The sequence below is a fragment of the Trichosurus vulpecula genome, chromosome 4 (assembly GCF_011100635.1).
Source record: "Trichosurus vulpecula isolate mTriVul1 chromosome 4, mTriVul1.pri, whole genome shotgun sequence".
Classification (NCBI taxonomy): Eukaryota; Metazoa; Chordata; class Mammalia; order Diprotodontia; family Phalangeridae; genus Trichosurus; species Trichosurus vulpecula.
Window position 1 is genome coordinate 391,482,455 of NC_050576.1, and position 15,804 is coordinate 391,498,258.

The 15,804-nt window shown below is 41.3% G+C and overlaps 1 protein-coding gene across 1 annotated transcript in view; it reads right to left on the bottom strand.

The window, feature by feature from the left end:
• GRTP1 (growth hormone regulated TBC protein 1) overlaps positions 1-9,177 on the bottom strand; it is a 92,806-nt gene extending 83,629 nt beyond the window's left edge. Inside the window, exons 1-2 of the mRNA XM_036756211.1 lie at positions 8,371-9,177; positions 6,628-6,779 (exon numbers count right to left, since the gene is read on the bottom strand). Coding sequence (XP_036612106.1) covers positions 6,628-6,779; positions 8,371-8,462 — 244 coding nt within the window. The 5' untranslated portion in view covers positions 8,463-9,177. The remainder of the gene's footprint in view (positions 1-6,627; positions 6,780-8,370) is intronic.
• Between the last annotated feature and the right edge of the window lie 6,627 nt (positions 9,178-15,804).

Sequence of the window (15,804 nt, forward strand, 5' to 3'; positions counted from 1 at the left end):
TCCAAAGTTTCTTCTAGGTCTAACATTCTCTGGTTCCAAGGCTTAGCACAGTATCTGGCACATAATAGGCATTTAATAAATGTTTATTGATTAATCGATTGCTCTAGATATGTCTTCTTTGATAGAGAACCTCAGCTAAAGACTTAAAGGGATTTAGAACTGGAAAGCACCATAGGGGCCAACTCATTCAACCCTCTAAGGCCCAGAGAAGTAAAGCCTTGGCTTGCCAAGGCTCATACAGGTAGTTTAACCCATATCAGACTCTGAATCCAATGCTCTTTCGACCAAGCAAATGTGTATACATCTTTCTTTGCAAGATTATTATTTAAAATATTGGTATGGGAATAATATTAAATTTTTTGTTTCCTGAATTTCAGTTTTGGTGATTGCTCCAAACTCTCCTAAAAAGTACATATACCACAAGTTTGTATTATTAGGTTAATGTTAAATACTCATTTTCAAGTAAGAGAGGTCCTCATACAAAAGAAAAAATTAATGTTGCTAGAGATATTCAAAACGAAAAAAGCTTAGCACAAAAACTTTTCAAAATGGCATGATCAAGAGAGTTATTTCATATTGACTCCAGTATATGGATTAAACATTTTTAATAGTCACTTTAAATGGCAGCTGGGCTGTTAGAAATTTGGGGATAAAAGCAACTAAAGAAAAACTTTCTCGAGAAGAAACTTTTACATCAGAAGGTTAATGGCGAATGCCTAGAAATCAGTGTAAAAACTGAGAAGAGAAAACAACTCTTCCTTTCAGGCAAAATTTATTTTGCTAAATTTCCATTTGTTTTGGCACATTCTTTATCCTGTTTCAAATGTTTTTCTCATGGGTAACATGAGGTACAAGTATGGGAGTATTCACTCATACACTGCTTTATTTTCCACTAAAAATTAAATCTAATTAGTACTACAGAAAGTGCTTTCTATGAGTAAAAAAAAAAATAGGTGTAAAAGTGAAACTAGTACAATTTCTAATAAATATATAAACACAGAAGAAAGAGAGGGGGTTGAGGAAACTTGAGCCAACCTATTTTTCATTAAGTAACCTCAGAACAAAAGGGACACTGTGTCGCTGACATTCAAATTATGTCCAAACCTCAGTGTACAACACTGTTATTTTGAGAACATTGACTTACCCTGAAAAGAAGATACATGTTCTAACTAAAATAATGTAACTATTTTATTTCCCTTTTATTTCCATTTAACGATTCTATAAAGTACTGTTTTCATGTGCAATCACTGAAAAACCCACAGCAACTTATAATCAATGAATTTTTTTGAGGTCAAAAAAATAACCCAATAAAACTTTATGGGTACTATTAATGGCCCAAAAGAATTTTCTGTTCTATTTTCTACTTCTTATGTTAACCATTAATTTTCCCATAACATCTGTGGGGTAGATATAAGAATACTTAATTTCCCCCATTGTACAGATGTTAGGCTAGGAAAGAGAAATTAGGCAACTGTTAGTACTTTCTCCTCCTGAAATTACTTTATATTTTCTTATCTGTGTACACATGGCATCCCCCAGTAAAATGTAAGCTCCATGGAGGCAAGAGCTATTTCATGTTTGTCTTTGTATCTTTGGCGTATAAAACAATATCTAACACACAAATATGCTCAATAATTGTTGAAATGACATCACAAAGGGGAAAAGAGGAACAAGCATGTATAAAACACCTACTGCTAATCAGATACGGTTTTAGGCACTGCGCACTTTAGGCACTTTTCAAATATCACGAGGTCAGGAATGGATTTATGAGTCTCAGGAACAAAACTAACATGCCTTGTTTATACTGCACTGGTTTGCTGATGCCAAAACTAAAGTAGCATCAAGTAAGAAAACCCTGAAAATTTTCCATTACTCATTCTGCCTTTTGCCTTGTATGCCTGGTTTTGCTATTTATGTTGTTGTTCGGTTGTTTCAGTTGTGTCTGACTCTTCATGGCCCCTCTTGGGCCTTTCTTGGTAAAGATACTGAAGTAGTTTGACATTTCCTTCTCCAGCTCATTTTGCAGATGAAGAAACGGAGGCAAAGAGTTAAGTGACTTGCCCAGGGTCATAGAGCTAGAAAGTGTCTGAGGCCACATTTGAACTCAGATCTTCCTGGCTCCAGGCCTGGAGCTCTATCCACTGTGTCATCTAGTTGCCCACTGCTACGTATACACATGTGCCTATTGTAGGCATACTTCACATAGGTCACTTGACTAATAAGGGATAACGTAGAGAGTTAACATCACTGTACTATACATTCATTTCCATTATACATATACATAGATATGTATAGATATCATTGAAATATGTTTACATGTTTAAATATATAAATACAGACATACGTACATATACATGTGAGTAGCTAGGTGGTGAAACGAAGAGAGCATTGGGCTTGGAATGATTTCAAATCCAGCTTCAGACACTCACTGGCTGTGTGACCCTGGGCAAGTCACTTACCCTGTTTGCCTTAGTTTCCTCATCTGAGGAAAATGAGCTGGAGAAGGAAATAGCAAACCACTCCAGTATCTTTGCTAAGAAAACCCCGAAAAATGGGGCCACAGAGAGTTGGACATGGCTGAAATGGTTCAACATATATATGTGTGTGTCTACGTATATGTATATATACATATATATACACATAAATATGTGTATATATACATATATACACACACATGTATATATAAATATGTGCATGTGTGCACACATGTATGTACATGAGGGGAGCATAGAATAGTGGATAGAAGGTTAGCCTTGGAGTCAGGAAGGCTTGGATTCAAGTCCAACCTCTGACAAATACTGTCTGTGCGACCCTAGATGAATCAATTCCTCAGTATCAGAAGATATTGATATTATAACTAATATCATGTGAGAGTGTGAGTTTCTTAATGGGGTTGGGGATCCCTATAGGATGCTATCTGCCTAACTCTACAAACCGTTTCCATTTACCACAACTTACTACACACTGTAGCACAGAATTAAAATCATTTCTGGAATTTTTTGGTAGCAAGTATCTTATTTAAATTTATAATGCAGATCTAGTTCTGCAGATAAGAATTAAATTATTTAATTTCCCATCCAGATTCTTGTTCTTCCCCAAATGCTGCATTAGTTTTTATTTTTTAGCAGATCAAAAATTATGACTTGGGGTAATGGGACAGACCCAATTCAAACGGCTGAAGGAACAGATGACAAATGCCGATACAACCGACTTTCAATTATCTACATCTAAAGGGCTGAGCAGTAGCACAGATAATTCAAAACGTGAGAAAATCTCTAGAATTTCTTGTTTTCGTACTTTTAAGAATGCTCTTGCAATTGCATTTGTGTATTGGCATACATAGCATTCTGAAAATTCACAAGGGTGCAGCAAGACAAAAAAAAAATTAGCCATACTGTGAAGCACTTAAGAGAAGCCAGAAGGTTATTCAAGCTTTGCTATCTTTTGTTCCTTATAGAAATATACCTTCCACTAATGAAATTTGTGTCAGAGTGAGAGGTAAGGCTAAAAGTCAACAAAAGGATAAAGAGGCCCTGTAAACTTACTGGATTTGAAGGTGTTGCTTTATTTAGTTACCTCTTTCCTGGTCATTGGACCATATGAGTCCTTAAAACACTCCTCCCGTTTAATGGTTTCAGAAAAACCTGGGAAGACTTGTAAGAACTGACGAAGAAGAAAGTGAGAAGAACAATAGTATAAAGGCATTCAACTTTTTAAAAGACTTGTGAATTCTGATCAACACAATGACCAGCCATGATTCCAGAGGACTTACAATCAAACAGGTTACACATTTCCTGATAAGCGATAGATTACAAAATGAAATATATTTTTTCTTTGACATGGTCAATGTGAGAATTTATTTTGTTTGGATCTGTTTGTAATAGGAGTTTTTTTGTTTGTTTTTCATTTTTGTTTTTGCTTTCCTAATTTGGGGGTAAGGGTGAGGGAAAGAGAGAAGCTATATCTTTATTTGAAAAAAAAATTCAAATTTACTCCCCCTTTAGATATTAAGTTGAAGGAAAGGAAAAACAAGAAATATGAAATTGTAACACCAAATGAATAATATATATTCTGCTTATGCTAAAAGAACCTAGAAGTCATATTTGTGGGTAATATAGCATGAGTTAGAGAAAGCAAAAGCTGGGAGGTAGAAATTATCTATCCTTATTTAAACCTGTAGACATGATGATGGAGGAAATAATTAAGATGACGGGAAAATTGCAAAGGATTTTTTTAATCACAGGTGGATCTCCAGAGGGGAAAAGAAAATAAAGAAGGAAGGCCCAAAAATAGTCAAAAGGTAAAGAGCAGGACAAGGTGATCTGTGTGTATGTATGATTACTTCAAGTGCATGCATATTAAAGATCAGTGACATGGTTCTTAAAATTATCCATTTGATTACTAATTTCTGGAATGAACATGTATTATTCAGTCCCATGAAGGCTTTCACCGTAGGATGACACTAAGCTGATTATACTGAAGTTAACCTAGAAAACCAAACGTGGAAAATTCATGGGATTTATGCATTCGTAATCAGTCCAAGCATAACAACTGTGTGCTTGATATTTAATCTCTAATGATGTGCTTATGCTATCAACCTTCTTCTGCTGCCATACAAGAAAAAGAAAATCCAAACTCCAAAAACAAGGTTAAATATTAAGTATTCCAAAGCATATCAAAAAAGAAGAAAAGATTAACGGGTATAACAGGCAGGATCTTAAAATAAACAAGAAGCAATGAGATGCAACGGGGGAAAGGACACTGACTTAAGGATCTGAGGCCCAGGTGCTAGTCCTAGGCAGCTGTCACTTATCAGCTGGGTCACTTTGAATTGGTTAAGGCAACCTGGAGGTCATGCGAACCTAGAGTGCTGGTCTTGGAGTGTAGAAGGACCTGGGTTCAAATCCTATCTTTGACACTTACTATCTGTGTGACCTTGGGAAAGTCACTTAAGTTCTCTCAGCCTCAGTTATTTCATATATAAATGGAGATGATACCTGAAGAGTTGCTGTGAGGCTTACATGAGATAATGCATGTAAAAAATTTGCAAACTTTAAAGTATCACATAAATGTCTTATTATTTTTAACACTAAATTAAAGACATTTTGCAATCTGATTTAGTGGAGGGAGTGCTCCTCTAGAATGAGAATAGCTGACATTTATATATTGTTTTGAGGTTTGAAAATTTTATTTGATCCTTACAAGAGAGAAGATACCTTGGCTGTTAGTATGCCCGTTTGACAGATGAGAAAAACGAGGCTCATAGACCCTGCTCACACGGTAAATGTCAGAGGTAGAATCTGAACCTACCCTCTCCCGATCTGGAGTTTAGGACTCTTCTACTATATCAAAGGAGTCATCCAGTTCTAGCACTTAACAGTGCCTGGCGCATAATTATTGTATAGCTGGAGGCAGCTACCTGGCTCAGTAGATAGATCAATGGGCCTGAAGTCAGGAAAACCTGAGTTCAAAGCTGGCCTCAGATACTCACTAGTTGTATGACCCTGGGCAATTCACTTAATCTCTATTTGTACTAATCTGTTGGAGAAGGAAATGGCAAACCACTCCAGTATCTTTACCAAGAAAATCTCACATCGTACCCAGTTAACAGCCACAGTGTTTGATGACTGACTTTGATAGACTTAGCTCTTCTCAGCAATGCAAGGACCTAAAACAATTCCAAAAGACTCATGATGGAAAATGCCATCCACATCCAGAAAAAGAAATATGGAGTCTGAATGCTGATCGAAGCAGACTATTTTCTTCTTTTGTTTTGTTTTATGTTTTTCTTTCTTGTGGTTCCTCCCATTCATTCTAATTCTTCTATACAACATGACTAATGTGAAAACATGTTTAACAGGAATGTATTTGTAGAGCCTGTATCGGCTTGCATGCTGTCTTGGGGAGGGGAGAAAATTTAAAACTTATGGAAGTGAATGTTAAAAAGTATCCCCCAAAATAAAACTAACACAACTGTTAAACAGAAAGAAAGAAAGAAAGAAAACCTCATACCAGGTCACAGGACTGGATGACTGGTACATAGTAGGCCTTTAATAAATGTTTCTTGATTGATTGATTCTAAATCCTTGGTTCTCTCTCCTCCTTCCATTCTCTACCTTCTGTGGTTAGAAAGAATGCTGCAAAAATACACAAACCCCTTTGCAGGTTTTCCTAGCAACAAGAGTGACCACCTCAGTGAAGAAAGCAAGAGCAGAGACAACTAACTAGTCCAAAAATTAATTCAATCTCAATTAATTCAAAACTCAGTCCAGTTTAAACCATTGAAGCTTCAAAATCTGAGAAAAAACCATCTCCACTCACCTCCTTTCTCTATCCCACAGAAATCCTATTTAATTGTCAGAGTGCCACTGAATTTCCTCAGGGAAAGACTCAGTTGTTCCCCCCTCCTCCAACTCTCACTACTTGGATAATTAAAGGGCTCAGGCTGGACTGATGCCTTGTAGCCTCTAAGTTTAACTGCCTGGCCCTAAAAATATCTAAGCCAGAAAGTCCAGCACATATCAACTTCACTGAAGTTGCTAGACAATGAAGTCTGTCCACTTTTAAAATAGCACTTGATGAGTATATGAATGAACTTATGTTGGTGTACACCAACTGAAAACTCACCTTTCATACTTTTCTGGACACTATTTTTTCCCTTCAAAAGCTTTGACCACTTGATTGCTCTGTTAGTGAGTATCCTCAGATAGGTGGAAAAAAAGTCTTCATAAGAGGCATAATCAAAGTCCGCAGGCCTTTCAAATCCATATGGATCGATCCTGATATTAGGAAACAATCACAATTAACTTTTGGAAATATTTTGCTTTTCCTTCTCCGTATGTGTTGTTTCATTCCCTTCCATCCCCATAAAAGCTCCTGAAGGATATTTTTGTCTGTTTCAGAAGTGCCTGGAACATACTTTATGAATGTTTGTGGAATTGAATAATAATTTCAAATATAAAGATGACAGCTGCTAATAACTTAAGCTTAGCTCAAAATTATACTATCAAAGCAGGAAGTTAAAAGCAAATACAAGAATTGGATATGTACATATACACCAATTTGAAAAGGATATGTGCCTACATGCTTGGATACCTTGAATATACGGAAGAAAACTTTAAATCACTTGCTTTTTTTTTTTGACTAGGAAAGATTTTATCATTAACCAAGTATGTTTAAAACCCAGGCACAAAGTCTGAAGCTTTTTTTATATTTAAGTGAAGCTAATCCTCTATTTTTACATGCAGATCTGCCCTAGCTAGGGCAACAACACAAAGCTTTGTGGACAAAAAAAAAAAAAAAAAACAACAGTCTTATGATATGCCAGTATTTAATATTTGACTATTTCTGACTGAGGAAAAACAGTATGAAGGAGAAGAACAGAGCTAAGAATTTGGTAGCAGAGCTGGGACTGGAACGGAGGTCTTTTGGGTACAAGGTGAGGCAGTGGAAAGAGCCCCAGGACCCAGATTTGTATTCAAATCCTGCCGGAGACACTAGCTGTGTGACCCTGAACAAGTCACTTAACTTCTCTCTGGCTTAGTTTACTCGCCTTTAAAATGGAATACTATTACCACCTACTTCCCTGGGAGGTTGTGAGGAGAAAAATGAGATCATATTTGTAAAAACCATTTGCAAACATTAAAACGCTATACAAATGGCAACTATTATTGTTAGTACTAGGAGTGACATCAGGTTTTCCTTCCAATCGAGTCTCTTGGACTAGCTTGCTGTGATCGAGGCAAGTTTACTGCAGGCCTAGGTTTCGTAAAATGAAGAGTGACCTTAAGACCCCCTGCCTGCTTCCAAAAGTCTATATTTTCCGGAAAGGAACCGTTAACTATCAAATACTCTCCTGTTAGGAGACTGAATGAATGTCTTCTCGTCTTACTTCTCAAAAGGAGACCACGGCTACCAGAATGGGCTGAGGCCAGCTAGCGGGATCTCCAGCCCGCTCAGGTCACGGTGCTACCTTACTGGGTGTGCGACAGCAGCACCGTGGGCCCCAACTAGAGGGGAGGCTTCTGGATACTGTTCCAAGTGAAGTGATTATAAATATAACGATCACAACTCTGCTAGGCAGTTGCGGCTTACTCCGAGAGAGAGAGAGAGGGGGGGGGGGGGGAGGAAGAGGGGGAGAGAAAGAGGGAAAGAGAGCGAGACTCTACTGTGGGGAGGGAGAGTGGCTCACTAAAAATCTGCCTGGAAAAGAATACGCCCTGTGCCAGGGCAGCCCCCTTCTTCCTCGCTCAGCCTAGCCCCTCGCAGCCCAACAGCGCACACCTGCAACCCTCCGATCTGGGCGGCGGTTCGTGCCCTCCCTCTCCAGAAGGGCCGGAGGTGGGGAAGCTCCGAACCCACGGCAGATACCTGGGGATCCGCTCCCTGGCCGCCCGCGATGCCTCGTCCTCCCCGCGCCCCGTTTCCATGGAAGGCGGCGGTGACCGCGGCGAGGGCTCCATCCCGAGCGAGTGAGGGCTGCAGTTGTGCGTCCCAAAGTGGGGCAGGGGCGGAATGGGGGCGCGAAAGAGCCGGGGTGGGAGGAGCGGCCGCGGGGGCCGGGATGAGAGGAGAGCACCGGCTAGGACGCGAGAGGAGGCTCCGCTCTTCGCTCGCTCGGGGCCGGGCAGCACCACCCGGCAAGCTAAGTCCCAACCGAGTGAAAAGTGTCCTCACTAAGAGCGGCGGCCTCCGCAGCCCTTGCGGGAGCCAGGTCCGATAAGGAAGCTGGAGAGCAGTGGAAGGAGGGTGGTGCAGGGTCCAAAGTTCATCGCCGGGGATTCCAGGAGCTATTAGTCTCCTCTCCGGCCCGAGAGTCACCGGGAGCAGATAGAGCAAGCAGAGGAAGGGCGCGGGGCCAAGGGAGCCCAACGGACTGGGGGCGCGCCCATCATTTGGGACCCGGGGGCGGTGGGCAGGTTCTCGGCTGCATTTGCACGCTCTCTGTTCCCTTCAGCCTAGGGTTCTTTGGCCCTCACCGAAACGCCTGGAAGCAGCCAAGCGCAAAGGTGCAGGAAGAGGCACCGGGGCTGCACCTGGCCCTGATTGATTTAGACAGGTCAAATTGTGGCTCTGCAGCAGAGAACTTCACGAGGAAAACTTGAGCTAGGACCCCGGGGACAGCTGCGCACAAATCCCCGGTTCGCAAGCTCCTAACCTGCTCGCTCTGCCTTCCCACTGGCATCTAGCTCGCTTCCCCCGCGTCCGCGTCTCTTTTTTTTCATTTGCCTGGACCCAGGCTGTCAGTCATTCTCCGAGGGCGGAGCCTGTCTCTCCACGCCTCTGTCTCCTACTTAGCTACCCGAGGAGCTGGATTGTAAGTGGGGTAGCAGAGAGGGTACAATCGGATTGCTAGGGTCACCAGCCTGCCCTGGGGGACCTGATAAAAGTCACCGCTATCCGCTTGTGGGAGCGGGGTGCTTAGAGGCGCTACTGGCCTCTGGGTGGCCCGGGACTTATCGGCCCCCTCCATCCCTCCTCTGCCTTAGCAACTGTTGTGGTTCCGGGCTGGGAACGTGCTGCTTGGACTGGCATTTGCAAGTTTAGGGCGTGGATGTGAACTCTCCTCCAATCCAGTGGAAAGCGAGAGGAAGACCCAAGGGAAAGAGAATAAGGTGGAAGTGGGGTGGGGAAGGGAGGGTCACCAAAATAAAAATTTGAAAAAACCGGACGTAACCTAAGCGCCCGTAAGAAGTGACCGACTTCGGTGATCCGGCCAGACGACTCGCATACCAGCTAGTTGGCCACCCCGGTGGGGGGAGGGGGATCGCTGGGTGCGAGCCGTAGTGTGCAAGAGGGGAAGGCGGGGAGCTTTCGTGGAATCCTGCAAATCCCTGACCACCAGTGGAATTCAACTATTCGTGGTTTGCGGAGGGTTCAGCCAGCTTTTTAAGGAAAGAAAATGCTATCCTTCCTTCCCCGCCCCATTCTTTAAAATTTCGGAGCTTAGAATGCAGATTTTTAGCTAGAAAGAAAAAGGCGAGTGAGGCTAAAAGCCCAGGTTTAAGGCTTATGCTTTTAATTGCGTCTCCCTTCTACCCTCCCTTCAGACGTGTAAACAAGTCCAACGACCTCGCTTCAACACCCTCTAAACTGATTAATCCTGTATCCCTCCCTCCACTGCAGGACCCACCTAAAAGGGATGTATGCCTCATGTCCTCCTTCCTAGAGGCAGCCACGAAAACACCCCCGGGGGTTTATAGCTAATTGCCTGAAACAGACTGAGAAACTGAACGAAAGGAGGCAAAGCCGTAATCTTCTTCCTACTCCTCTTGCCTCCACACCCTTAATCAAATCCTGACTTTCCAGTGAGCCAGCCTTTGGAAAAGTATCATTGCTGCCAGAGAGACAGCCTGTAAAATAGTCAAGCAATATAGTTACTGAAAAGATTAGCAGACAGGATTTCTCAAAAGAAATAAATTCTTGATCCTTGCCTAGTATGGATCAGGCCACCTTGTCGGTAAATCCCAGATGACCTAAGGAGATACGGCTACCCGCACAAAACCGAGATAACTCGGAAGATTTGTTAATCTTTTCCCCTCTTCCTTGTTGCTTCTTTGCAACTTTGTTGCCATCTTTCCAGACATCATAATTTCATAGTCTTGGGAACATGAGTCAGAAACCGAGGTACTTGCTGTACTTTTTTGCAGGAATACAGATAAAAATGCCTTTTGGATCTTAAAAAGGCAAATAATTAAACCGTGGCTACTAAGTTTTATCTTCCCTAGTATAGTCCTGATTTATACTTCATCCCCAAATGAAATGTTTCCCAGTCCTTTGTCAAGGAATTAACCTAAAAAGGTATCTTCACTAATGCAAATGTGTAGAGCTAAGTGATTTTTGGCCCAGAGCTACTCACTCTTTCCCACCTTGTAGCACTCTGGTGGAAAGTCTCCATTCGCTGTTGTATGAGTGGCTGGATCCCTCCGGATGCAGTTTTCCATAAGAATCAATGCTATACAAAAAATATTATTTAGGCAGTTTGTTTTGTTCCTGAAGTTAATACAAGTTTAAGTATGAATCTGTCCTATGTGGATTTGGGCAGTTCATTTAATCTCTGAAATTTGCTTTTCTCATCTGTAAAATGGGAATATTAATAATTGTATATACTTAGAAGTCTACATGTTCTTTCTACCAATAGAATACAAGTTCCTTTGTGTCCTTGTATTCTTCCTACCTAGTATGGTCCCTGGCATATGCAGTCTGTCTTACGGTACATTTGAAAGGAAAATGCTTTGCACATAATAAAGCGATGGAAAAATGTATCTCCAATTTACTCTGTATACATCTTGTTTGTACATAATTGCTTGCAAGTCATTTTCCCCCATTATCCTGTGAGTTTCTTGTGAGCAGAGATGGGTTTTTTTTTTTTTTGTATTCCCAATGGGTGGGATGAAAGACCCTCACCAATTAAATTTATAATAAGGAGCCATCTCAGGATGGGAACAGAAATAAATTTTATTCAATTCTCGAGAATAGGTCATCCTCTGCCAGAACAGATCTAGCAAGGGAGAAGGGAGGCACTTTACAAGGAGCAAAGCACCAGTAATTATATCTAACACAAGAGAATTCCTGCCCACCTCTGACCCTTCTCACCATTGGCTGGAAGGCGGGCTTACAATATGAGCACAAAAGCTAGACGAAGAACCGGGAAATCGAGGCACAGAAACCCCGATTCCCATTTGTAGCCAGAATGGACTTTGTTTTCTTTGAATGACTCAGCTTGCCTCGTTGAGCTTCCCTGGACGCTGGGGCTTGCTCTTCCGGGGCAGGACCGGAGCTTCCTGTGTGATGAGTCGTGGCGCTGGCTGAGGGGAGGTGTGTTAACGTGGTCTACGCTGGGGGAGGGGCCAAGTCAAGAACCAATCGGCCCTGGTCGTTCAGGCGGCGCTTGATGATGTCAAAAACTCTATAAGAGGGGAGAGGACGGCTTGAAGATCCTCCTTTCCTTTTCCGGTTGGAGCCAGAGACACCTACAGCCGAAGCTGGGCTGCCGGTAGCAGAGCTGACTAGAGGCTAGTGGGTAATCTTCTTACCGTAGAGGGGAAGCATGTATACGATTTTGCCTTATACCATCTCGCTTCTCTGTGGCCTCCTGGTTACCCTTGTGAGGTGGACTTATTGGGCCTGGAAGCTTTTGATGAAAATATCAAAATGGGGATGCTGGTTTGTGGGCTTGTTATTGTGGAGTGTAAATACATGCTTTAGTTCTCCTGCCTTCTGCCTAGAGAATTCCTTATATCCTGCGGTTCCGGACCTTTTAGGCACATGTGAGATTCTCTTTGAAATCATAAATTCTGCCTTCCTAATATACCATTCCCTTAGTTAATGATTATAACTAAAGTGACATCTATAAATCTAAAGAAAAAGAATAGGATAAGGGGAGGAGGAGACCCTCTCCATTCTTTTACAGTACTTTTACAGTAAAGGAAAGCAGGTCACAGTGACCCTATTCTTACTGAGCAAATTTTTAAGCTGGAACCATAAGAAAGAACAAAAAGTTTCAGGGTAAACTTTCCCAGAGGCTGAGCCATCAGACTCCACAGCCTCAGAATTTTTCCACTTTCCTATTTCCCTATTTCTTGATTTTTAAACATTTCTTAGTATATATATAAATACATATCTTCACTGTGAAGTCTTCACATTTTATTTACCTCACACCAATGATGATCATTAATGTCATTTGATATCATTTTTGTAACTTTCAGTAAGGGACAGAGCCAATGATCAACTAGAAGAAGAACTGAACCCAAGCTTCTTTGTTCTCTGAGTAACTCAGAAAATGCCTCTTCTTTCTGTCAACAAGCCCAGATGAGGCTGACTTAGGAGCATTCTTTCCTCTGTCCATGGCCATTAAGGGTAAGAACCTTGACCCCAGACACTATCTTGAATTATGTGACTTTTTCTTAATATTATATGGGCATATACTATGTTATGGAATGTTAATGGTAAATTAAGCACAGAGATCCTGGGTTGTAATTCCAATTGTCACTTTGTCTACTATCCTGACTTATTGTATTTACAACCTATTCCATTAAGGAAAATCCTTGTTTTGTATCATGGTTAAACATACATGGGGGTCATGAAAGTGAAGTAATACAGACATGCTGAATTGTAGCTGTTCTAAAAATGTATATAAACCTCATTCCTTTGTTCAGCAGTCAGATTTTGTCTGGTGCCATGCATGCATGTCCGCTATGCTTTAAGGGAATAAACAATATGGATTTTTCTATCACCTAGCTTGTTTGCCTCCTTTAACCAAACTTTCAGGTTAACACCAGTTAAGCTAGCACAGTGCCTGGCACATAGTAGGTACTTAGTAAATGCTTGTTAACTAACAAAGTACCATAAAAATGTGAATTATTGTTTGACATTATGGGTGGACTGGCCTAGGAACCCAACTGTTGAGGGGGGTTTAGAGGTTCTGGGACCGTGAAATAGTGACATGCAGGTCCTGCCAAAATGAATTCGACCCAAGCCTTCTTTCAGCCAAATTAAAACAAAGTTTATTAAAAATCCAACATATTGGCCAGACTCTTAAGGAATGTGAACATTTGTAAGGCTAATGTACCTCAATGGAGGCTCAGATGGATTTTATATACAGAAAGACTGTGGAAGTGATCTAGGGTTGGCCAAGTGGTCTGAGGTGATTGGAAGAGGGGTCTAGAGAGGATCTTGATGGGAGTAGGTAGTAGTCTAGGGTGTCTTAAGGTCCAAGAGAATGGGATTAAGGGTGGGAAGTATCCAAAGGTTCTCTGGAGATAACAGACAATGGAGGGTTAGGCTAGGTTAGCAATGATTATGAAAGACTTATAGCCTCTGGTGAACACCACATCTGGTGGGAAGATTCAAGTAGAGTTCAAGGGTGTTTCCAGAGCCTGTACTCTGTCACGACTACCACATAAAATTTGTTTTTATGGGACAATACACTGAGTCCCAAGCAAACTTTTGGAATACAACCAGTTTGTAAGCTAAAGAATGCTATAGAAACCTTTTTTCCTCTTCTGAATTCTAACCTTGAAGACTACTAAAAAAAGTTAACACCTATTTTACCATAGCAACAGTTCCTGGGTGCCACACATACACTCAGTCTTAGTGTGCTGGGTGTGTAACCGTAAAAAGCTTGAAGACTTTAGGCTCAATTGAGCAACCACAGTGTCCTCTTTCATTGTGTAAGTTTCTTTGTCTAAAGGTCCTCCTAAGACCCAAACTATGTAATTTCAGTGTAGGTACAGAGGTAGAGAGTATAGAGGCTCTATTCAAACATTTGAATTTCCCATGAAGCATTCTGACTTCTGAACATAAAGAACATTACTACACATTGAACAGATCATAAGTAAACCACTTTGGTACTGAAACTGGTTAAAGGATTGCTTTTAAAAAAAAATATTACAAACTAGTGACATTCAGGGATCTGTTTGATGTGTAATCCATTTATCAGAAATTGCACAATTGCTCCCATGGTAGAATAGTGGCAAGAACAAAGAACTCGTAGTCCAAAGACCTGGAGTTAGTCTTAGCTCTAATAGCATGTGACTTCTTGCAGGCCATTTAATCACTTTAGACATCAATTTCCTCACTTGTACCATGGTAGTAATAAAATCTGTGGTCCTTATCTTAGGAAGTTGTCATAGGATCCCTGTTAGATTACAGACATAGCTATAAGGGACTTTAGGGTTTTACCTCGTTTTTCCCATTCATTTTACAGATATATCGTAGAGAGTACTTCAGTGATTTGAAGCATCACACAGCTGCTAAGAATCGGAAGTAGGATTTAAACCCAGATCTGCTGACTTTGAATTCAGTACTCATGTCACTCTCTTGTGCTGCAAGAGGATCAAATTCAATTTAAGAGATGCTTATAAAACATGTACTGTGTACAGAACATTATGTTAGGCACAGGAATCTCTACATCATTTCTCATGTTTTCCTCTTTTGTCCTAGTTTCTGACAAAGAGATGGCGCTTCTTGCCAAGGAACATCCCTCTACTTGATCCTATCCTCTCCCATTATCCGCTTCCCTCCACTCATACAGTCACCATCCTACCATCTTGAACCTGGAGTATTGTAATAGCCTCCTAATTGGTCTCCCTGCTTCAAGTCTCTGCCCATTCCAATCTATTCTTCATGATTGTTGTTGTTCATCCTTCATTCTGGAAAAGGACTGATGACATCAGGAGGATGATGTCTTGACTTGCAAATGAATTGGATTTAAGAGAGGCAGAGCTGTGCAAAGTCATCAGCCTCACTCTCTCCTCCAGAGTCAGCAGAGTCCAGTGGCAAGATGGAGGTCAGGATGACTGGCGATGGCCCTGGAGGCAGTGGAAGACTATTGCCTTTGTAGGCAAAGCTCTTTCCCAGGTCTCAGTTTGTCTGAGGCAAGATCCATTTAATAATTAAAAGCAAGGTAAGATTTGAGGCAGAAGATGGCCTAGTTTGCCTTCACAGAAGAATCAATCTGGGAGGGAAAGATCCTCAGAGGTTTCTGACCAGAACAGAAATAATTTGTATTTCCAATCTATGCTTCACCCTGTTGCTTAAGTGATTTTCCTAATGTCCAAGTCTGACCATGCTACTCTATTAGATAAATTCCTCTGACTTCATTAACCTCTAGAGTAAAATACAATTTCCTATGTTTGGCTTTTAAAAAAAAAAAAAAACAGGGAAACCTGGTCCGCTTCTTTTCTGCTCCGCTGTTGCCAAACGTGTTGGCTCAACTTTCCCTCCAAGTTAGCGACAAACTGTTCCTGCTCAGGGAAGCATTCTAATCTGTTGACATTAAGTCTTCTGGTAGTCATTTTGCTT